Source organism: Capra hircus, chromosome 3 (assembly GCF_001704415.2).
Source record: "Capra hircus breed San Clemente chromosome 3, ASM170441v1, whole genome shotgun sequence".
Taxonomy (NCBI): domain Eukaryota; kingdom Metazoa; phylum Chordata; class Mammalia; order Artiodactyla; family Bovidae; genus Capra; species Capra hircus.
Window position 1 is genome coordinate 94,301,340 of NC_030810.1, and position 25,118 is coordinate 94,326,457.

At 40.6% G+C, this 25,118-nt stretch overlaps 1 protein-coding gene across 1 annotated transcript in view; it reads left to right on the forward strand.

Annotated features, from left to right (window-relative positions):
* The window catches only part of CD101 (CD101 molecule), a 36,751-nt gene continuing 12,043 nt past the window's right edge, over window positions 411-25,118 (forward strand). Inside the window, exons 1-7 of the mRNA XM_005677811.3 lie at window positions 411-530; window positions 8,428-8,808; window positions 10,165-10,581; window positions 14,374-14,760; window positions 18,948-19,331; window positions 20,036-20,440; window positions 23,715-24,125. Coding sequence (XP_005677868.2) covers window positions 488-530; window positions 8,428-8,808; window positions 10,165-10,581; window positions 14,374-14,760; window positions 18,948-19,331; window positions 20,036-20,440; window positions 23,715-24,125 — 2,428 coding nt within the window. The 5' untranslated portion in view covers window positions 411-487. The remainder of the gene's footprint in view (window positions 531-8,427; window positions 8,809-10,164; window positions 10,582-14,373; window positions 14,761-18,947; window positions 19,332-20,035; window positions 20,441-23,714; window positions 24,126-25,118) is intronic.

Consider the following 25,118-nt stretch of genomic DNA (forward strand, 5'->3'; position numbering starts at 1 on the left):
TCTGTGTGCACACACAGGCAGCCTGATTCTAGAGCATGCCGGCATCACCGCCACCTCATGTTTCCCCGGGTCCCTGTCTTCTGGCTGTGTTTCTCTCTTTTCTCAACCCTATCCTCCCAAGATGGGAGGCAAGATAAGGGGTAAGAAGAGAACATTTCTTCTTGATTGTTTTATTTATTCTGTCTACTTTAATTCCCTCATTATTACCTAATTATATATATTTAGCCAGGAGGAGGCCATCTTTTCTTATTTGTATCTATATATGGTTACCTGCCCATGAAGATAACTTTTCACACCGAATTGGAATGATTATCAAAGAGCCATATAAAGCAAACTGCATTGCCCTTTGCAGGCCATCTCTGCTTCTCAGTGGGCTGGAAACCGCACGATTGCTTCCTCTTTATCTTTGTAGTGAGAGCGCAGCATTTGTCACTCAGCGTCTGAGCAACTTCAGTGACACCACCAGGAAAGGTCTACATCGGTCCAAATGGCACGCTTCCCACATGTGGCATCATTTTTTCTCTTTCTGAGTAAGTGTCATAATTCTGTATGTTACTGTTGTCACAGGAACTAGTCAAACAGAGACTGTAAGGTGATAAAGTGGGACAGTTTGGTCTCTATAGGGACAACAATGGCACACATCTCTGGTGCTGGCAATCATTTTTGACTTTTGATGATGTTCTTGGCTGCCTAGACGACCTTGAGCTCCAGGTGGTGCAATGCTGGGTTGCGTCCCGTGAACCTGATCCCATAGGTTTTATATTTGTGTGTGGTGCTAGATCTGCCAGTTTTGCTGGCCCTGCCTTCACCTTATTTTCTTGGGCTAACCGATTCCTGGAGATAGGATGAGGCTTAACCCTTCAGACTGACCGGGGATGCCTGATAAGAGCTTGTCTAGATTAATACACCTTGGGGATGTGGCTGGATGAAAGGCTTATGAAAGCACGTAATAGTTTTAGGCTAACTTAAAAGAAGGTTCTGACTTCACCTGTGAGCTGAAGTGGGCGTTGACTACTGTAAAACTGAGAAGGGGGCAGGAAGAGTCACATGGCTCTGCTGAGGGGCATGTGGAAGGGCCTCAGCGAGCCTAGGGGCATTTGTATACGGTTGAACAGGGTGGAGGAAGTAGAAATTTGGGGGTGATGGAGAACAGATGAACTGGGAAGGACATGAAGTAGTTTCAGAGCAGACAGAGCAGGGAGCAGGTACTTTTTAGTGCTATGGGTTCATTGAGCATCTAGTGAAGCTCATCTTCACCCCCATCTTAGAACAGTTTTTAAATACATAAATTAAAACATATAAGATTATAGGGAAAAACAATCATATTGAAATGCAGTTATCAAAATATTTTAAAGTAAATCATGATGTAGTCATTTATTTTCTTTTTTATTCATTATATGATAAGATCTAGAGGTAGTCTATTAACTACCAAATTTCAGTTTAGTAATGAGTGTGAATAATATTTCAAGACTCCGCAATAGATGTGATTTGAAAATATCTTGGTTTGTTGTCTACCTTCATACCTGAAGAAAATACTGAATTTCCATTAAGGTTAGTGAAAATAAAGATGTAGGGTGTTTTTCCACCCAAGTTTACAAACCCTTTAATCCCCCATGTGGACTCAGGTTTAAAACTTCTGCTTTAGAGTGACTAGATGGAATTAGCGAAGGGATTTGGACAATAGGGGAACTAAAAGAGCTTAGAGTAACCAAGGCTGTGGCTAATAGACAAAAAGGGTGCTGCATTCAGCTCAAAGGGGCGCTTAAGAAACCCTTGGCTTGAATTGAACTGGGCTCATGTCTCAAACGGAGAAGGCAATGGCACCCCACTCCAGCACTCTTGCCTGGAAAATCCCATGGATGGAGGAGCCTGGTGGGCTGCAGCCCATGGGGTCGCTAAGAGTCAGACAGGACTGAGCAACATCACTTTCCCTTTTCACTTTCATACATTGGAGAAGGAAATGGCAACCCACTCCAGTGTTCTTGCCTGGAGAATCCCAGGGACGGGGGAGCCTGGTGGGCTGCCGTCTATGGGGTCGCACAGAGTTGGACACGACTGAAGCGACTTAGCAGCAGCAGCAGCAGCAGCATGTCTCAAAGGACACTGGGTAGTGAGAGGTGAAGGTCAGATATGGGGCCTGATGGAGGTGACAAACAGCCTGCAGGGGAAGTTATTGGGACCAGTTGCTCGTTAATTGCTGCCCACCAGACTGGCTTCGCAGGCACTAATGACTAGGAGGACTGGGGGGTCCTTTGGGGACTTGCCTGGCATGTTCCTACTTGTCCTATTCAGGTACCTGAGTGTGATTCTCAAGTGTCTGTGCCTTGTGTCTCTGAACTGTGTGTTTGGCTTGCGTATGGGGAAACTGGGCTTACATTGTGCAACAAGTCAAATGGTTGCAAATTCTGTGTCTTTTTTTCTTTAGTGGGGGGGTGGATGGGGGCCTGGGAAAAGGAAAGTAACCAAGGTTCAAAAAGGGGAAGCTGCCAGGCTTTTCCTAGTTCATTTGAACCATTACCTAAACTGGGTTATATATTTATTTTTCTAAATTTAGATTCCATAAATACTAATTTTGTGTAGAGCCACAGTTTTTATGTGAAAAACACATTAATCAGGAAGTAACTTGAAAAAGATGTTGCAAGCCTGCTATTTGTCATTACAAATACAGAGGGGAGAAATTAAGGCAATAAACTAAATAATGGATGGTCAGTTGAGCACTTGTATTGATTAGCAAATGTTTAACTAGTCTTAGTTAATTTAAAAAAATAAATATGTAAATGTATATGTATGGCTGAGTCCCTTCACTAGTCACCTGAAACTATCATAACATTGTTTAACTGGCTATAACCCAATATAAAATTAAAAGTTCAAAAAAATATGTAAAGACTGATGAATCCTGTTAGAATATGGGGCCAGATGAGGTTAAAGTCATGGATAAATGAGTCCTTGGACTTAACTTTGTCCTCTTGGTCTGTCACCCCTCACCCTAACTAGCTGCCCTACAAATAAAAGTCATTAACTTGGGAGGGTCCTGGGGAGGGCATACTGTTTGTCCTACTAAGACTGTATTCATGAAAAAAAAAAATCCACTAAATTATGGATGAAAACGCTTTCAGCCTCCAAGCATGCAGAGATTTTGTATGGGTAAAGAAAAAGAAGTTGTTTGTTGTGTTTGATGTTCTCCAGCTAGGTTTTGTATAAGGTGGAAGTACTTGAAGTTGCTGTTTTTGTATATCAAAAATGGTCAGGTGTTGACCATTTTATATAGTTCAATCAAATAACTTCAATTCAAATAACACTGAAATAGAAAATTTGGCAAAGCCAGTGATGTTTTTGAAAAAAGCCAATACCATCAGGAAATTCTTCATGCATCAAAAGTGTGACTCTGATGCAGTATGTCATTGTTAAGCTGTGTGTGCATCAGTCAGCAAGAATCTGCTGTCCAGAGGTACCTAACCCTCTGTCCATTAAAAGAGAAAGCAACAGGCCAGTCCTCTAAGGTATTTTCCTCTTTTGGAGGAGAGATACATGCAACATCCCACGGAAAATAGATTTATAATAAGGTGCTTCAAGTGTATGATTCCCCATGCATGACCGTTTGAACTGGCCTCTGTCCATCATTCCTTTGTACCCCCATAATACCTATGAATCCTTCACATTGTCTCCTTCACTTTCCTGAGAAAGTGGTACCCTCCCAATCAAGTTCTTGACCTCATGCTTCCACTAAGACCTTACTGCATTCATCATCATCTCTCTGGCTTCATCCATCTCTCCCCTCTGCATCTCCTCTGCCCATAAACATGCAGAGGCACCCGTGTCCATCTGCCCTCACTGCTCTGCCCCATTGAGCTGCTCTTTCTAACTATCACCCTGTTCTTCTCTTCTACATGAAACTTCTTGAAGTAGTTTAGTTTAAGCTTCTTGCAGTTGCTTCTTACCCTTGAAATGTTCTGCTTCTGCTCTCTTGAAATCTCTTTTACAAAGATCACCACCGACATCCTCATCATCAAATTAAAAGGACACTTCTCTGCCTTTTGAATCCTGACCCTCTCAGCATCATTCAGCAGTGCTGACAAGCTCTTTCTTCTTGGAACATTTTGCTCCTTTGGTTTTCAAGCTGCAGTGCTCTGGCTACCCTCCCACCTCCCTGATTCTTCTTTCTGTAGAATGCATTTCTCATCTTATTTCCTACATAGAGAGATCCTCTGATAATCTCTCTTTAGCTCTCTTCTTATATCCCCTAACATTTTCCACTACTTAACGTGTAAATGACTTAATCAGCATCTACAGCCCAGAACTCTCCTTAGTTACAAACAAGCATTTACAGGAAGCAGTGAAGAAGCAATGGAGAGAGTCAGGAATTTGACATTTGTAAATCCAAGTTCAAGTCTGGCTCCAACATTTACAACTTTGCAATTGCTAAATATGGGAATATCACAGAGTTCTTAAGATAACTAGATGACAAATATTTTCAAAGAGTAGATTTTAAAGTAAAGAAAGAGACACAGATATTGACATTTATTTCAATAATATTTCTAAATATTTGCTGGATTTCCTTCTTGTTTATTCCATAGTACTCTAATTTAATGTTTCCAAGATTAAATTCTTTATCTTCTCCTTCACCCCTGAACACATAATAGTACCTCTTCCTGATAGCCTTATTCCTGTTAATAGTACTGTTACTCCCAGTCACCCTTACAAAACCTGGTATCATCTTTGATTTCCTCTTGTCTTCCATCCACCCCTTTGACCTCCAAGCATCTAAGATGCTGAAATACTCTATAGATTTATCTCTACAGTGGCTCTCAAATTATAGCCCCTTTCTTTCCATTTCTACTGCCTTCATCACTTATCTCCTGAGATTCTGTAACTATCTGATATCTATTTCTAACTCCATCATCCTACACACCATCAGGTTAATTTTACTAAGAATTTTAAAACACTTTCAGTGGGTTCCCCATTGTCTATCAATCAAGCCCAACCTTTTAAACATGCCAGTTAAGCCCTTCATGCTTTGGACTCAAAATTCCTGCCCAATCTTACCTCTTTCTATTAATCTTTGTGTAACCCACCCCCGAATCCAACTGATTACTCCCTATTTCCTGAACAATTTTTTTGATTACTACTTATACAGTCTTTTCATGAAGTCTCCTTCACTGAAAAATACTCTTTCTCTCCGCTTAAATTGTCATAACCTTCTTCAAGGTCCATTTTTAATACTCTCTTTTCCATACACCTTACCTATTTTCCTCCCCTAAGATGTAATCTCTCCTTCCTTCAAATTCCTCAAAGAACTTTTATCATATATCTTTCCAGGAGAGATGACAACCACCCTACTTGACTAAATTGTAAAGTCGAGAAGTCAGAGACTATCCTAAACTCATCTTCATATCTTAGTCCTTGAAGCATCAGAAATACTATAAGTGGTTGAGTGAGTGAGTGAAGTCACTCAGTTGTGTCCGACTCTTTGTGGCCCCATGGACTGTAGCCTACCAGGCTCCTCAGTCCGTGGAGTTTTCCAGGCAAGAGTGCTGGAGTGGGTTTCCATTTCCTTCTCCAGGGGATCTTCCCAACCCAGGGATTGAACCCAGGTCTCCCGCATTGCAGGCAGACGCTTTGGATAAATATTAATTGAATTAGCAACTGAAGCAGAAGAAAATAAAGTACTACTTTTCACAATAAAATGTTTTGAATGTACCCATCTCTCTGAAAAGTCATAAAAAATGTGGAGTAAATGCTGCCTAGGCATAAAAAATAACATTGTGGAAACATCGCCTGACATAAACATATTGGTGGTACCTCAGAAATCATATTTTAAAAAACATTTTTACTGTGCAAATATAACACACAAGAAAAGGGACTTCCCTGGTAGTCCAGTGGTTAAGAATCCACCTGCCAAGGCAGGGGACATGGGTTCGATCTCTTGTTGGGGAAGATTCCACGTGCTGCAAGGGCAACTAAGCCCACGTGCCACGACGAGTGAGCCCCTGCTTGGCAACAAGAGGAACCACTGCAATGAGAAGCTCAGACACCGCAGTTAAAGATTAGCCCCCTCTCACAAGTGGAGAAAGCCTGCCTATAGCAACGAGACCCAACACAGCCAAAACTTAATTAATTACAAAGGAAAGTTAATAAAACACAGCTATGAAATTTAATAAATAAGGAAAAAGTAAGACCCATGTAATCACTATGCAGGGGAAGAAACAGAACATTGCTAGGACCCTAGACTCACCCACCTACCTTGCTGTGTGCCCCACCAGATACACACACAATCACTTTACTGACTTCCATGATAACTACTTCTTAGCTTTATTTTTAAAAAATAAAGGTTTAATTTCTTATGTTTGCATCACTAGACAATACAGTGTGGGGGTTTTTTGCCTTTCTTTAAATTTTATATTCATTTTGTATATAGTCAAAAAGGTTCTAAGTGTTCAGCATCCTTCCTTAAACACAGTGATCCATGTTTCTGCAACCAGCTGCAATTCACTCACTTTTGTTTCTGTATAAGATTCCGTTTTATGACTGTACCACAGCCTGCCTGTTCTACTGCTGATGGACATATAGGTTGTCTCCAGTTTGGGGTTGCAATGAACAGTGCTGCTGTGGATGCTTTTCCATGTGCAGGCTGGGGCAGTGCTCACATTTCTTTAAGATGTATGTCTAAGAATGGCTAGCATTGCTGACAATGTTTTAAATTGCCTCTGTAGAATAATTTTTTGGTAAATAATATTTAAAATTTTTTCTACTGTATGGCATAGGGAACTATACTCAATATCCTGTAATAACCTATAATGGAAAAGAATTTGAAAAAGAATAGATATATGAGCATGTTAACTGAATCACTTTGCTGTACATTTAAAACTACCACAACATTGTAAATCAACTATACTTCAGTAAAAAGTCCTGTTTTGAAAAAAATTAACGTAACAAAATTTTTTCTCATATTTTCTAACTTCTATTCCTAAGTGCTTATTACAAAAAAAGCCTAATGTATATGTCTCACATTTAACTGGGATTTATGAATAAATTAGTATATTTTAAATGATTACCGGAAATGTATACAGTTGGTTGATTGATTGGATGTTTGTTTCCCAGTTTTGCATTGATTGTATCCATATGCAATTTTTAGTTGACTACATCGTGACCAATTACGCTTTCTCCCTGTTTTTGCAGGTCCCCTCCTATCAGAATTGTTTTCATTCTAAAATTTCTAAATTTAGCCTTACCATGGTCTCTGTAATGTCATTTTTCCTTTCTCTCACTTTTTTTTCCAATCTGGTCTCCCTTACTCTTTGTCCTTGTGGATTCACAAAATTCAGCAGATGCTCTTGCTTCTTCCATTCCGGCTTATGAACTCTGTAATTCCGTAATACCAGTAATTGCCCCCGTTGGACTCTTCTGATGTCTTTCCCCTGGGCCCTAGGCCCTGAGTGAAAGACCTAGCTCACCTTTGTGGTATCTTTATCACTTGTTCATTGTTCTTTCTGTAACACAAAATTAACCAGCCTTTAATGTTAACATAAGAAATAAACACTTGAATTTAACATAAGAAATAATACACTTTAATTTCTTAAAAAGTCTTGATTTTGAAAATGTGTATGTCAAAGGAAATATTTATTTCCTAAATAATATTTTCTCCTTTAAACCTAATACTTGAGATTTGTCCTAACGTGAAGCATTCCACTATGATCCCAACTGAAAGCTTTAAATAAGAGAGCAACTAAACTAAGTCTGATCCCGGATCCTGTTGGACTTGACAGTCATCTTTTATGAAGCTTTTCAATAAAGCTGTAGTGGCTCTTTAAAAAATTACAAAATGAAAAACCCTCTATGGTATAGAAAGGAATTACTGCTGCTGCTTCAGATGCTAAGTTTAGCTAATCTTGCACCAGACCTGGCCGGGAGCTACAAACAGTTCCAACCAACCAGTGGGAAAAGTCATAGCACCAGGGCCAGTGCCGTGGAGTGGTCTCCCAAGTAGCTTGGTCACCTATACAGTAGCAATCATTTCTGTTAGGACAGCTCAACGGCAGGTCCCTAAGAACTGGAGGCTCGAGGAAGTATACTGAGAATTTTTCCATAAAATAACATAAAAGGTGAATTATCATGCATCATATTTACTTCAGGTGCACTTAGGTAAGTAGGTGCATTTTATAGAATTGGTCATGTTACACTGATGAAGCTATTCTTTTTTAAGAGACTAGAGATTACTCTAGAAATCAGAATTATAAAAGAACAATTAACTCATCATGCCATTCCACTGCTCCTCAGCCTGAAGAAGGTATTGAACATTTGAGTTGATTACAGCTAATAACCTGTGATCTCATTTTCTAGAATTGTAATACAGGGAGCTACATATTGTGGCACATTGGGAACTGGAGCACTAATCTATTTTTATTCCCTTTTCTTTCTCCTACTTGCAAGCTAAGCTCAGCATTGGCCAGCGAGAAGTAACAGTTCAGAAAGGACCGCTATTCAGAGCTGAAGGTTACCCCATCAGCATCGGCTGCAATGTAACTGGCCACCAAGGACCTTCTGAGCAGAATTTCCAGTGGTCTGTTTACCTGCCGACAGCCCCGACACAAGAAATCCAGATCATTAGCACCATGGATGACACCTTCTCTTATGTAGTGTATGCAAAGCGGGTAAAAAGTAGGGAAATCTACGTGGAGAGGGTCCAGGGTAACTCAGTCTTTTTGCACATTTCCAAGCTCCAGATGAAGGATACTGGCGAGTATGAGTGTTTCACACCCAACACTGATGAAAAATACTATGGGACCTACAGTGCGAAGACTACTGTTACTGGTAAGCTGTGTGCCCTTCTTTGCTAGCCAGCCCCTGACAAACCAGAGTCTCCATCATCACAATGCCTTGCACTGTGACATGGCTTTATATTGTTCTGCTTGTTTTAGCAAAAGAGCCCATGAACCCTTCTGGATATTTTGGAGTTTGTCACAGATAGATATCTCATATTCTCTAAAACTCTCAATTCATTTTCCCAATCAACTTTGTCATGAAGAGTTAGATATGATGTGGTATTCCTAGGCCTTGCCCACAGCTATCCATAGTTGATAATATAACAAAGCATCAGACAAAGCTTTGAGAGTTCTCATGTCTCTTCTTGGAAGCAGAATATTAACTTGATAGAAGAGCTGGTATTGATATAATACATTTATATATAACACGACTGAGCGACTGAACCGAACTGAATATCATAGGAAGTAAGTCATTAGCGTGGAAATAGTTATTCTCAAACTACCATTCTCTAGTGTATTTTCCTATGTGGCAAGGATCATATTTGAAATTACTGTTTTGTCCCTTTGCCTAGAATATCTTATCACTTTCTTTTCAGCCTAGCAAACTCCTACATGTACTTTCAAACCCAGTTTAAACATTTCCTCTCCTGTGAAACCTGTTCTGACTGTTGCAGGCAATATTCCCATCTTTGTTCCTTCTTGTGGTTCTATTCACGCCACTGTTATTAGCACTCACTCAGTTTATGTGGTAATTGGCTTCTTATATGACCGTCTCTGATCTTACCCTGAGCAATGTAAGAGAACATTTACTTCACTCCCTAGCATAGTGGTGAGCACTGAGTAGAGGCTCAATAAACATTCATTGTTGAATCTAAATGTTGCTTTCACATAAACTTAGGCTGAGTGATCTCCTTTGAGGAGGAAGAGAATGTTAGGATATAGGATGGTTATCAAAACTTTGGTAAGGGTTGAATTTTGGCGCTGAAAGATAAATTATGACAGATTATTTCCGAACTTTATTTTATAAAGGAGCGGGTGAAGGCCCAAACAAGTGACTTGTTCCAGTTTATGGAGTCAAATAGGGACAAATATAGGATCAGAATATAGGTCTTCTAGCTCCGTGTGCTTTTCCCATTTAAAACCTGTGTCAGAGTAGCTAAATGGGTTACAGACTATGCTAAAAACATAACAGCGAACCAAGAGCTTTGCCAGGTTCCGTAGACTGTATGTACATAGATGCCAGTGTTCCTGTTGGTAATAGGTGAAGCATATGGCTGATGGGAAGCCAACTCAAAGAATGTACTTTACAGATGGTGGGTCAGGCCACCACCTTCATCTAGAGAGGCTAGTCTAACTAAGCCTCTAATTGAAACTAAGTCAATTACCGTCATTCCTCTCTGTCCAGTTATTCCAGATACCCTCTCGGTGGCCATGGCGCCCCAGACTCTAAACAAGGACGAAGGTGAGCGGTTGGAACTTACCTGTGAGGTGTCCAAAGCCACAGCTCAACACACCCACCTCTCCATCACCTGGTACCTGATGAAGGATGGAGAAGGAAGCCAAGCCAGCAAGATTATTTCCCTCTCCAAAGATTTTACGTTGCTCCCTGGGCCCTTGTTTACAGAGAGGTTTGCAGCTGGTGATGTGCGACTCGACAAGCTTGGGGTCACTACCTTCAGGCTGTCCATGGGGAGGCTCCAGCCCTCGGACCAAGGTCAGCTGTTCTGTGAGGCAACTGAATGGATTCAGGATCCTGATGAAACCTGGACTTCCATCACGAAAAAGCAGACAGATCAAACAACCCTCAGGGTCCAGCCGGCAGGTAATTATCTTCTCAGGAAATTCATTAGTATGCTAGTGGTGGGTATTTGGGGAATATCTTTCTGTTTCTTTGGGGTTTTTTTCCCCCTTTTTTTGGCTGTGCCACATGTCTTGCGGGATCTTAGCTTCCTAACAAGGAACTAAATCAATGCCCTCGGCAGTGAAAGCCTGGAGTCTTAACCACAGGGCCACCAGAAATGGAGTCTTAACCACAGAACCATTAGGGAACTCCCAATTTTTATTTTAAAATCTTTGGTTGAATATAAAACAAGATTGTTTAGAAAGTTTGGATAAATTTTGCTTTTGTCATTTTTGGAGCATAAATAAGAAAGATACTCATCTGGGGCTCTGTCCACAGGCTATGTCCACGGGAGGTTTTATATGGGACAACATCTGTTGACTGTTAGTTAGATTCCACAAACCATACAGGGGAATAGTTTTGTTGCCATTTTTGCCAGGCTCTGTGTAAGCACTTCAGCTGCATTATCTAACATAGTCCTAACAACCAGCCTCAGAGCAAGTTGTCAAATTCCACTTTTCGAAACATGACCCAGAGCCCCAGCTAATGGTCTGCCTAAGCTTGCTCAGCTGGTGAGAAGTGGAGCTGGTGTTTGAAGACAGGTGTGTCTCTCCAAGGCCCTCTCACCACAGTCACTTGGGCCTCAGAATAGCCCCAGTTTCCAATGCGAAGCCTTGTCAGTGCTCCCTCTGCCTGACTCCTTTACCTTGCAACAATGTCACTCTTCGTGATCCACTGGCATTTTCACAGAGCAAGCAAGAAGCCTCCATTGTAATTCCTGGTCTCTCCACATGAGCTTTGGTCCACTAGGAGGAGATCTAAAACCATAAACATTCATGCTAACAGCAATGATCCAGTGATGGTTGATTGAAGTTTTCTTTCTTTTTTTTTCTTAAAGAGGAGTATTATTTTGTTCCATTAAAAACTGTCCTGATGGCGTTATATGTCCAAATTATACACGGGGAGTCTTGTGGAGACACATATATGCTTTTTTTCCCTTTCTTTGAAAAATATATTTTTTTTAATGTAAAAGTCTTTATTTTTAAAATTTATTCATTTAAATCAATAAAAATTTGTATATGTTTAAGGTGTACAGTACTGTGTTTGGATATCTGTTTGCATTGTGAAATGACTATGATCAAGTTCGTTAGCATATCCATTGCCTCACATGGTTGCGTCATGTATGTGGCAACACTTAAGATCTACTTTCTTTGCAAATTTTAGGTAACACCACACAGTATTACTAACTGTAAGCATTAGATCTCCAGAACTTATTCATCCTGCATAACTGAAACTGTGTACTCTTTGACCAACGTCTCCCCATTTACCCCACTCCCACAAGCCCTGGCACCCAGGGGTCTACTCTCTGCTTCCATGTGTTCAACATCTTTAGTTTCCACAGTCTTTCTGTGTCTGGCTTATTTCACATAGCAAAGTGTCCTCCAGGTTGATCCATGTTTCTGAAAGAGTAAGATTTCCTTTTTTCTCATGGCTCAATGATAGCCCATTGTGTATGTATACACTTTCTTCGTCCGCTTATCCTTTGGTAGTCACTTGTGTTGCTTCCATATCTTGGACGTTATGAGTAATGAACATAGAGCAGGTATCTCTTTGAGACGCTGTGTCATTTGCTTTGGATATGTTCCCTGAAGTGGGGATTGCTGGGTTATGTGGAAGTTCTACGTTTAGTTTTTGAGGAACCTCCATACCGTTTTCAATAATGATCATACCAATTTACATTCCTACCAACAGTATACAAAGGTTCTTTTTTCTTCTCCATCCTCACCAACACTTGCTATCTTTTGCCTCTTGATGACAGCCATTCTAACATGTGACGTGATATCTTGTGGCTTCAATTTGCATTTCCCTGGTGATTTAGTGATAACATCTTCCTTTCCATATTTTTAGCCATTTGTATGTCTTCTTTTGAGAATACCTAGTCAGATCGTTTTCATTTTTATGTCAACTTATTTGGAATTTTTTGCTATTAATTTATATGAGTTTCTTATACATTTTGAATAGGAACCTCTGTTGAATACATGGTTTGCAAATATTTTCTCCCATTTTATAGATTGTCTCCTCACTCTGCTGATTGTTTCTTTTGTGTATAGAACCTTTTTGGTTTGAATCAATTCTACTTGTCTATTTTTGCTCTTGTTGCCTGTGCTTGTGGGATCATATCCAGAAAACCATGGCCCAAACTAATGTCAGGAAGGTTTTCCTTTTCTTTTTTTCTTTGGCCATGCTGCATGACATGTGGGATCTTAGTTCCCTGACCAGGGGTCGAACCCATGCCCCCTGCTGTAGAAGCATAGAGCCTTAACCCCTGGACCGCCAAGGAAGTCCCCCTTTTATTTTCTTCTAGTAGTTTCTCAATTTCAGGTCTTGGGTTTAAATCTTCAATTCATTTTGAGTTTTTTTTTTTAATATGCTGTGAGATAGGAGTCCAACTTTATTCTTCTGCATATGGATATCCAGTTGGTTCAACACCATTTATTGAAGAGTCTATCTTTTCCCTGTTGTGTGTTCTTGGAACCCTTATTGAAGATTAATTGACAAAGATTCATGAATTTATTTCTGGGTTCTCTATCCTGTTTCACTGGTTTATATGTCTTTATGCCAGTATCATAGTTTTGATTACTGTAGCTTTGTAATGCATTTTGAAAACAGGTAATGTGAAACCTACCGCTCTTGCTCAAAATTCTTTGGCCAGTCAGGGTCTTTGGTGGTTCCATATGAATTTCAGAATTTTTTTTATCTATTTCAAAATGCTATTAGAATTTTGATAGGGATTGCAATGAATCTGTAGATTGCTTTGGGTGATATGAGCATTTTAATAATATTAATTTTTCTGACCCATGAACATGGGATATCTTTTCATTTATGTGTTTCATCTTCAGTTTCTTTCATCAGTGTTCTACAGTTTTCATTGCACATCTCTTTATTTCCTTGGTTAAATTTATCCTTACATATTTTCTTCTCTTTGATACTGTTGTAAATGGGATTGTTTTCTGATTTTTTTTTGATAGTTTACTGTTAATATATAGAGATTTAACTGATTTTTTCATGTGTTGATTTTGTATGCTGCAGCTTTACTGAAATTCTTTATTAGTTTTAACAGCTTCTTGGTGGAGTTTGGTGGGGGTTTTTTTCCTTTTTTCTTTTGGTTCCTATATGTAAGAATATGTCATCTGCCAGCAGTGAGTCTTTCTTCTTTTTTTCCAATGTAGATGCTTTTAATTTCTTTTTCTGTCTAATTGCTCTGGCTAGGACTTCCAATACCATGTTGAATAGAAGTGGTGAGGGTAATCATCCTTGTCTTATTCTTGATATTAGATGAAAAGCTTTCAGTTTTCCGCTGTTAAGTGTGCTGTTAGCTGTGGATTTGCCATATATCACATATGCTTTTAACTTAGGAAAATTCCATTGGATATTCTCACCCAAAAATGAGAGCAAGAAATCACAATTTATGTCAGTTCAACATAGTATAAAATATTTTATTTTAAAATATACATTACTATGTACTTTACACATCCATGCATTCATCTTGCTTAATAGTATTGCATTCAGAAAATCACATGTGTTGTTCTTTCTAGATGATTTAAAAAATAGTCGAGGACATTTTTGATTCTAGGCATTTCTTTGGCCTATCTCTGATCTCCCACATTAAATTCAATCCCTGTACTATCCTGATAGGAGATCGCATCTCTCTCTGGTATTAAAGGAATAGGTGCAATGGCCTCTCTAAATATCTGCCTTGCTTTTGTTTCCTAGTGAGAGATTTTCAAGTCAACATTAGAGCTGAGAGCACAGTACGTGAAGGAAAATCCTTAGAACTGGTTTGCCTGGTCGTGGGTGGTGGCCAGGACCCACACCTTCAGGCCACTTGGTTCTTCAATGATGTTGAAACGGCCCACATTGATGCTGGTGGAGTTCTGGATCTGAAGAAAGATTACCAAGAAAGAGCAAGTCAAGGACAGCTCCAGGTTTCAAAGTTAAGCCCCAAGTCTTTCTCTCTCAAGATCTTCTCTGTGGGCCCAGAGGATGAAGGTGCATACAGATGTGCAGTGGCAGAGGTAGCAAGAGCCCAGATGGGCTCCTGGCGGGTGCTGCAGAACAAACAGTCGCCAGACAGCTTTGTGCACCTTTGGAAGCAAGCAGGTATGTGAAGCTGGGGCCAGACATGGGTGGGCTGCATTTCAGTGTCCTCCTTTGTGAGTACTGGATACCTTCATGGACACAGGGGAGGTCTCCTGAAGTCAGGTATCAATCAGGTCACTTTGAGGTGGAGTGGAGTAAAGGGAAGCACCCAAACTAGCTGAAAACCTGGGGGCTTCCCAGATGGTTTAGTGGGTAAAGAATCCGTCTGCAGTGCAGGAAACCAGGAGACTCAGGTTTAATCCCTGGGTTGGGAAGATCCCCTATAGGAGGAAATGGAAAGCCACTCCAGTATTCTTCTCTGAAAATCCCATGGACAGAGGAGCCTGGTGGGCTACAGTCCATGGGGTCACAAAGAGTTGGACACAAATAAAGTGACTGAGCACGCACCCATATAGCTGAAGACCTGAGTCCTACTCCTAAGCCAATAAATGGTCTGTGACCATGAATACTCCATGTACTTCACCTTACTAATTCTCAGCTTCCTCAGCTATAAAATAATCTAATTTCACTGTCGTTAAGTCCCTTCTTGCCATCTTAGATTCTTGATTCTATTTGCTATTATTTCTGATTGGTGTGTTGGGTTTTCTTTCAGCCGAGAATACCTGCGTTCATGAAGCCCCCTGTCTCCTTGTGTGTGTGTCTATTTTGAGTAGATTAAGAGAAAAGAGCTTATACTTGCCTCTTTCCTGAGAAATAAACACCCACATTACCCCTTGCACTTTTTCAGCATCTTTCAGGTGTCTTTCGTCAGTTCTCTGTTCTTAACCTGACACAGGGAATGATACTTAGTCTTAATTCTGCATCAACCCATGACTCAGAGTAAGAAAAGAAGTGAGAGTGGGCAGACTCTATTGCCTGCATGTTGCTGTGATGTGGCGAGATGCCTATCTGGGTCAGATAGGCTGGGTCTGATTATCTGGAAGGCCATTCAGCTCCTGTTAAGTTTCTGAAGGCTGCGTGACCTTAAGCATGTTTGAATAATCAGTGCTTTTTGTGTGGAGAGAAAACTGATAAATCCACAAGCAATACTATGATTTTCTGGGCTGAGTATTAAATTCAAAGTCTAGAAAGATGAATTGTCCCAAAGCAAAAACCAAAAAAATAAATAAATAACAAACCCCAAATGAAGATGTCCTTGTTGTACTCGCTTATTGGAGGCATCTCCATAGACACAAACACTTCCATGCTCTTCTCCATCACCCCATTTGCTTGGAGTGAAGATGCGCAGCTTTGGCCTAGATTGGCGAGCCAGGAAGTGTGTTGGTGTTAGTCTTTACACTAAACATTTGGTCTTTCTTGCTAGGATTCAGAAAAAACTATGTAGGCGTGTTTACCTATTTACACAGAGCTAAATCTCAACCTTGGGTATCTGTCTCCACTGGAGCAGAACTATAAACCTTTCATAAACTCAGGACATAGGAATCTGTGCCAAAGGGACCAAAAGGTGTGCTTTGGGGCACATAGATCACAAGCTTATCAAGTAGGTGGTCTGCCCAAGCTAAAAATAATACTTTGTGCAGGCCAGAGTCCAACCTGTTTCTTTTTATGGAGAAACAGAAAAGGTTAGTAACAGATTTATTAAAGATCCTATTGAATGTTTGGTTTTGAAATGCAAACCGTTACTTCAAGCATGAGCAGTTTTATCATCCCGTGAATGTTTTAAACAGAAGAGGGTACTTGCCTACCACTGTGCATGCCCACCGTACGCATGCCTGGTGAGTGTGTCACTTCTAACTCGGAGATAGCAATGACCACGATAAAGTAAGGAAACCACAGTTTTTTTTAAAAACTGAAACTGCTCGAAACCTATCATAATGGTTATACTTGAAGTGTAAGATTGTGACTAATAATTTCCCCTCTAATTTTGAAACTTTAGTTATGAGTCTATTTTTAACTTCAAAAAAATTAAGTGTAATAATGCCTCTAATACCCAAATTTGGAAGCAAGTTTTATATATGTATATATATTTATGTTATATACATATATATGTAATAGGTAGATATATATTAATCTATTTGTGGACATTAGCCTTCTTTCTGTCTTGGTAACATTGTGTTCATCCATAAAGCTGTTAAAGACAGAACTCTTCCTCAGCAGAGAAGATCAATCTGCAAATTCATTTAGATACTATTAAGATTTCAAAAGCCAGTTCTGTTTTGTTTTCCTGGAAATTCCCTGGTGGTTCAATGATTAGGATTCTGTGCTCTCACTGCTGAGGGCCCAGTTTCAATCCCTGGTCAGGGAACTAAGATCCCACGAGTCTAGAAAATATAAATTAAAAAAAATTCATTTTATTTTCCTATTCTGACTTTGAACACCTCTGCTCTCATGAAGGGACTATCATTACACACTAATGCTAGTAGCTCACTTTTGCTGGGCACTTTCCCTTGCCAGCCAGGGTAAGCCTTTTGCACGTGCTGTTCACTTAGTCTTCTCACAGTGCAAAAGTGAGGCGCTATTATTACCTTCTTTCCTTTACAGGAAAGGAAATTGAGGCTCAGAGAGGTTCACTGTATTGTCCAGGGTAATTCTATAATAACTCCAGGGACCTTGGCCTTAAGCATGAGGCTGGGCTGCCTAGGATGCATGAGCTTGAGGGATCTTTGCATTGCCCACAAAGCACCCAGGACAAGGCCTCTCACAGGAAGTATCTGTTGAAAGGATGTCCACATTTCTGATCATCTTGAATTTTCCATCTGGGAGCCAGACTTACACTTACTGTTTTACACTGTAGTTCAGATATAGGAAGGCTCTCCCTTCAGCCAACAATATATATGAATGAATATATGATTTGAAAAAGAGAAATATATATATGTGTGTGTGTGTGTGTGTAGGTGTATATATATAAATATATTTTAAAAAATACTTGAGGGGGAAGTATATCTGTATTTATAGTATATGTATATTTATATATACATACATTTTCCCCCAAATAATTTTTAAAAGAAGAAATTTTTAATTAAAAAAAATTTTATTGGAGTTTAGTTGCTTTACAATTTTGTGCTAGTTTCTGCTATACAGAAAACCTAATCAGCTATACCTATACATATATCCCCTCTTTGTCACCACAGAGCATTGAGTAGAGTGCTCTGTGCCCCAACAGAGGTCCTTATCTATTTTATACATAGTAGTGTATAAGTCAATCCCAGTCTCCCAATTCATCCCACCCCTTGTTTCCCCCCTTGGTGTCCATATGCTTGTTCTCTACATCTATGTGTTTATTTCTGCTTTGCAAATAGGTTCATCTGTTCTATTTTTCTAGATTCCACATATATGCATTAATACACAGTATTTGTTTTTCAACTTCTGACTTTCTTCATGCTGTATGACAGCTCTTGGTCCATCCCAGTCTCTGCAAGTGGCGCAGTTTCATTCCTGTTTATGGCTGAGTGATATTACATGTATATGTGTGCCACATGTCCTCACCCATTTCTCTGTTAATGGACATTTAGGTTGCTTCCATGTCTTGCCTATTGTAAATGGTGCTGCAGTGAGCACTGGGGTGCCTGTATCTTTTGTAATTATGGTTTTCTCTGGGTATGTGCCCAGGAGTGGGATTTCGGAGTCACACAATAGTTCTATTTTCGGTGTTTTAAGGAACCTCCATAGTGTTCTTCATAGGGTTTGTATCAATTTATATTCCTACCAACAGTGTAAGAGGATTCTCTTTTCTCCACGCCCTCTTCAAGTAATTGTTTTTCAATGGTAGTATTTTGAGCATAAATATAATTAACAGTACTTTTTCACTGTTCAGATACATACTAATTAGGGAAAGATAAGTAAGGAGGGGAAAGTCATTCTAAACTGTTAAAGTCTGAATTCTAGAAAACTAAACATTGAAATAAACACAGCTTCATTACTTTCACTCTCATACACCAACTCTAATTAATTTAACAAAATATTACCATGTGTTTTCCCAACTAGATGTTCCTAAGGAACAAATCACTAAAACTTAGGGCAAACTGTAAATTGTTCACATGTAAATTAGTTCTTCTGGTGTTCTTTCTGCCATTTCTACTATTTAAGTGTTGATTAAATCTTTTATTCTGGGGGATGATACAAGAGTGAACAATTTGATTGGATTTGTCTCAAAGTAGTCAAGTCTTAATTAATGAGAGTTCACTGTTTTATAGAAAACTTTTCATTTACTCGAAATATCTTTTTCTTCTAAAACCTGTAATCCACAGCAAGAAATGTGGTCGTGTCTACCAAGAACCGGCAGCAAGCAGTGTGGGAAGGAGAGGTGTTAACCCTTCTCTGCAAGGCAGATGGAGCTGAGAATCTCCTGACTGTGGCCTGGTGGCATGTCCCACAAAACCAAACACAGCCGGTGTTTGTGGCTGGCATGGAGCAGGATGGCACCGTGAAGCTAGGTGCTTCATATGGGGAACTCGATAACCTCAGAAATGCAAGGCTGGAGAAAACAGACTGGGCCACCTTCCAACTTGAGATCACCTCCATCACCATCACAGACAGTGGCATGTACGAGTGCAGAGTGTCTGAGAGGACCCGGAGCCAGGCCAGAGATCAGAGCTGGACTCAGATGGTGTCGATCACTGTAAAGCCCCTCAGTAAGTGTCAGGGAAAGCCTTTGCTGAACTTGCATATCATCAGTATCTTCCTTCTGTAGTGGGATGCCATGGAGTTTGATTGCACGTCATTCTGAATCCTCTAGCTACAGTACGTATACCCCAGAATACAGAGCAGGGTCTCTGGTTACCAAGTCTGCCAGCTGGTCTCTGAAGTTTACTCATCTTTATAAAGATGGTCTTTAGGGTGCAACTTATAAGTTGTTATTCAAGGCTAACAACAAAATCGAATCATTTGGAGTAGACTTAGAAAAGAGATATGCCAAGTGAAGCGGAGCCTCATACCTTCAGGCTTTGACAGCTGCAGCCTGGGATTGCGGAATCTCCGGTAGCAAGTGTTAAACAGTGATAGTTCACCCAGCAGCGGGGTAAGGGAAGGAGGCCGGCCAGCAGGGCTGGGCTCCCCACCCCCTCAGTAGCAGCTGTCTAAGCAGTGGACTGGAGAAACACTGTCTGTTTGTTGTCTCTGCTGAGAACACTCTTACAGGAGGTTCAACTTTAGAAAACTGGGGTCAGAATTCAGGACAGCCTGTACTGTGAATCAATTTCTACCCCCAAATATTTGATACTCCCAGTATGTGAACACATGGTTCCGTGTGAAGAGGTGATGACTAGGAAAACTTAGAAGCACTGTACCTCGATTTGATAAACATGTTCGAAATCATGTTTTGTGTTTCTGCCCACAGAGTCAAGTTTGCAAGTTAGTCTGATGAGCCGTCTACCCCAAGTGAAATTAACCAACACCTTCGACCTGTCCTGCATAGTGAGGGTTGGCTACTCTGACCTCAGGGTTCCACTCACCGTGACATGGCTGTTCCAGCCAGCCAGATCTCGAGCCTTTGATCTGTTTCTTCAAATCACCCACAATGGCACTATTGAATGGGGGAGCTGCCTACCCCAGTTCCAAAGGAAGACGAAGATTTCACAGTCTCCATTTCATTCTCGGCTCCTAATCCATGATGCCACCGAGGAAGAAGCAGGAGTTTATCAGTGTAAAGTAGAAGTTTATGACAGAAATTCTCTGCACACAAGGAGTCCTGTGAAGGCTTCTGCTACCTCTCACCCACTAAGGATCATTGTCACTTTACCAGGTTAACACTACTTGAAATTAATTCCGCTTTTTTGAAAAACATTCTTCCCGTTTGGGGAAAGTTATGGAATTAAAGCATAAAATAATTTCTCCCCATGTTTGTACTATAAGTAAGTACAATATATAAGTGATATCCAGGAAGCAGGGTAGGGATAAATTAGGAATTTGGTATTAACAGATTTAGTGGACATGAACTTGGACAAACTCTGGGAGATGGTGAGGGATAGGGAAGTGGTCGATGGGGTCACAAAGAGTCGGACACAACTTAGTGAATGAACAGCAACAACATTAACAGATGCTCACTAGTATATGTAAAGTGGATAAACAACAAGGACCTGCTGTATACCACAGGGAACTATATTCAACAGGTTAGAGTAACCTATAATGGAAAAGAATCTGAGAAAGATTAAATCACTTTTCTGTACTCCTGAAACATTGTAAATCAACTATATTTCAATTTTTAAAAAATTAACCAGAATAAAAAACATACCCCCACCCCCACACACATACACACACACACACACATACAAAGTGATCTAGATTAACATAGAGCTAATATGCACGAAATGGCCACACTGGTTTTTAAAACGTTGGAATAGTTCCACACTAAAAATAACTGTGGCCCCTTCCTCATATCCTGTAAGTCTCCACTGCTCAGCAGCTGGACACCACACGGCACAGCAGGGGGCTTCCAGGATCAGCTCCAGTGCTGGGGCATTCCTTCAGATTGGTCCCTGCCTGTGCCTGGCCAGTCATTAAATGTTTAGAATGTCTCTCCTAGTGGTATGGATAATGCAAATTCCATTCAGTACACTTAGCCATTCATTTTGATGTGTTAATGTATAAGAATTAGAGAATTTATGATTATAGTCAACATACAATTGGTAATAGAGCATAGAGATGAAAAGTAAGACGCAACTTCCCAAATTCTGCTGTGCCAGTATCTTCTTTCTTGATTTCCATCCTCTTAAGGTGGAGTGTTCAAGAGGCTTTGACATCACTTAGATCTTGGTCCCTGCCTGTGCCACCGACCGACAGATCAAGAATCTGTCCAAGCCTATTGACTCCATGGGTAAATTGCTGATGTGCAATTGAAAGATGGTGACATGTTCCTAGTGCAGTGTCTGACCAAGCAGATACTCAAACATGGTAACCATCATTCTCTCAGCTACTGAGCAATAGTTTTGGTTACAGTAGTCATCTCCTTGTTGGTTAACTCATGCCTTAATTTACTTGTCTTTTCTGACGTATTTCAAATTGTTGGTTCAGTCCTTTCTTCTTAAAACTTCTTTTTCCATGGCCTTGTGACACAAGATTTTCTTGGTTTCCTTCCTAGCCCTCTCATAGCTCCTTCTCATTCTCTTTTGCAGAGTCCTCCTCTCGCACTGACTCAGCCCTTTGGGCTTCATTCTCAACTTTCTCTCTTCTCATTCTATACAGTCTCCCAAAGTAGGTTTATTCCTACCCAGGGATTTATGCTATGTATTGACAACTCCCAAATTCACTATCTTGAATGACTTCTCTTCTGATCTCCAAACTCATGTAATTGCCTTCAAGACATGCCCACACTCAACATGTCAGAACATAAATACACCATTACCATCCTGTCAAAGCTACTCCTCTGACATCATTCTCTATGTCCCCACCATCCATCAGTGATCCAAGCAAGAAACCTGAGTCATCCACTACTCAACTACATCCAACTCCTGTTCAAACTTGCGTTACATAGCAGGCAAGGCCCTTTGTGATCTGGAATATTTATGTCTTCCCAGCACCATCTCTTTCCACTTTCCATCTTGAATTTGAGCTCCAGCCACACTGAACTACTTGCAGTTCCTCCAACACGCTACGCTCTCTCTCATGTTTAGTCTTTGTTCAAGTTGTTTCTTTTGCATGGAATTCCTTTACCTCTTCTCCATCAGCTTAATTCCTATTAACCCTTAAGACTTAGCTTAGAGATATCTCCTCCAGGAAGCCTCACTCCCATATTTGGGTTACACAGTCCTGCTATGTGCTCTGATAGTCACTTTTGCAGACTTCTGTCCTGCTTGGGTGACACAATCCTATAATCTCTCAGCCTCTGTCCCAGTACTAGTCTCTCCCTCTAGGCAGAAACTGAGGGGAGGGATCCACAGAGCCTGGAATAGTCTGGCACATAAAATAGTATGCATTAATAAATGTTTGTTGAAGGAGGAGTAAAGAGACCTACTGGCAGCATCAGTAAGCAGGCACAAAAGTATAATCTGTGATGTCAGCAAGAAGATAAGAATAAGATTTAGAAGCCAGGTTTTGCCATTCATCTTCTGAAAAAGCAGAAAAGCTCTGGGGTTAAAGGATAGTTGACTCCCTATCCATACAATGTTCCCAGAGTTGAGTAACTGCAAAGAGACATTCAGTTTTAATAGGGAACATACAGCTTCCTCTTGTTTACCCATATCTGCAGACAGGTACAACTAGACTTGGGCAAATTATGGGTCAAGGAGTATTCTGGATAGCAAACACCCAGACAAAGCATCCAAGGGCCACTTTCTCTCAATTTGATTTATGAGGTGCTCTAAAAGAGAAGATGTCTGTGCCTAAATATTGAAGAATTTTCTTTTTTTAAATTGTATTTTATACTGGAATATTGTTGATTAACAATGTTGTGTTAGTTTCTGGTATACATCAAAGTGATTCAGTTTTATATGTATATGTTCTTTTCCTGTATGATTTTTTATAGGATGTTGAATATAGTTCCTTGGGCTATAAGTAGGTCCTTTTTGGTTATCTAATATTGAAGCATTTTCATGTGGGAGAGATTGGCTTTCTGGCTTGATACTTCCTCCCTGCCCTACCCTCCCCATTCCACTCTTAGGGCAGGGTAGAACTAGGACCAGTGGGTGGAAATTATGAAAAAGTAAGATTCACCTTGGTATTGGAAAGAATTCTCTAGTGGCAGCATGTCCAAAGATGGAATGGGTGCTTTGTTAGTGAGTTGTTCAGAGGCTGCATGAGCAGTTGGTGGGGCTGCTAAAGAGAGAATTCACACATCTGGTAGATCTAAGAGCTATGGCCTTGTTTAGTTGCTAAGTCATGTCTGACTCTTTGCGACCCCATGGACTATAGCTCATCAGGCTCCTCTGTCCATGGGATTTTTCAGGCAAGAATACTGGAGTGGGTTGCCATTTCCTTCTCCAAGGAGCTATGGCCTTAGTTGACCTCTGATGTCCCTTCTACTTTCAAGTTCTATTTTCTAGCAAAGTAACAAAAGTAATTGTACTGTTCTTCTCATTTAGAGAGCAAACTGAAGGTGAATTCAAGCAGTCAAGTCCAAGAGATCGCCATCAACTCCAACACTGACGTAGAGTGTAGCATCCTGTCCCAATCCCCTGGAAACCTCCAGTTGGTCGTGACTTGGTACTTCTCTCCCATTTCCACTGATGCACCCTGGCTGAGGATCCTGGAAGTGGACCAAAACCACATAGTAAAATATGGGGATGAATTTCAGACCACACAGAGAAAACAAAAATTCCACGCTGAGAAAGTTTCCCAAGACTTGTTTCAGCTACACATTCTGAATGTGGAAGACAGTGATCAGGGCAAATATCGCTGTGCTGTGGAGGAATGGCTCTGGTCTACAAATGGCACGTGGCACAAGCTTGGAGAACAGACATCAGGTCTCACAGAATTGAAACTCAGGCCCACAGGTAAACCTTGCAAGTATATTCTCTAGCATCTTTCTGTAGAATGACCCCCTTCTCTTGGGCAACAGTTCTATGGGATGATAATATGCGGGTGAAAATATGACCTAGAGTCATAGGAACAGTGGCCACCAGCACAGCAACTGCAGGACGGAATAGCCCACCAGAGGAGTAGGAGTCATTTCTGGTGAGTCAGTCTCAGATTTGGAGAAGTTTAAATGGGAACAAGATCCCTTTGAATGGTTGGCTTCTCAGCCTGGCAGCCTGGTCTATGCAGCTACCCAGGGTATCCTATCTCCAGCTCTCTATAATAACAAGCTGTGTCATTCCAGTGGGGCTCTACTGTAATTTGGCAGAGAAAGAGTAATACAAAGCATATTTCTCCCACTGTGAACAGAAACTGTACAACTCTATAGGGATGTGTGGAGAAATTGCTTTTCAACATACGGCTGCCTCAACATAAGGCAGATAAGAGTAGTTAACTGTTGGAATGGCTTACTGAGGGCATCTCCTCCCCTCAGGAGATCTTTAAAAATGAAATAGAAGTTCCATTCATTTGCATTGGTCCAAGAGTGCCGTGGTCTAAACGTGGGCAGGGTTGATTAGATCTGTCAGCATTAGTTAGGTCACCTCCAATGTTGATTAAAATTAAATGAATGTCACATCTAAGGTTCGGGAACTGGCTGAGATCCAAAAGCACAATGCAAATAAGTTAATCTAGTTTGGCACTTAAAATTCTATTTTCAACGTAACATCAAAAAGTAAGATTATAATGAACATTGCTTTGTGTTAGGCAATTAGGGCTCCACAGATAAATAAGGCAGAGTCTTGAGGAGCTCACAGTCAGTTGGGAGCAGTAGGGGCAAAACAGTAGCTGAGTGCGAGGGTCTCTTCCTTCTCCTCTGGCTCCCCTTCTCCATGCCCTTCAGGCCCTTCTTCCTCTCCCTGCTCAATGTGCGTGTTCCTCAGGGACACATGAACCCATTTTTATTCTTACTC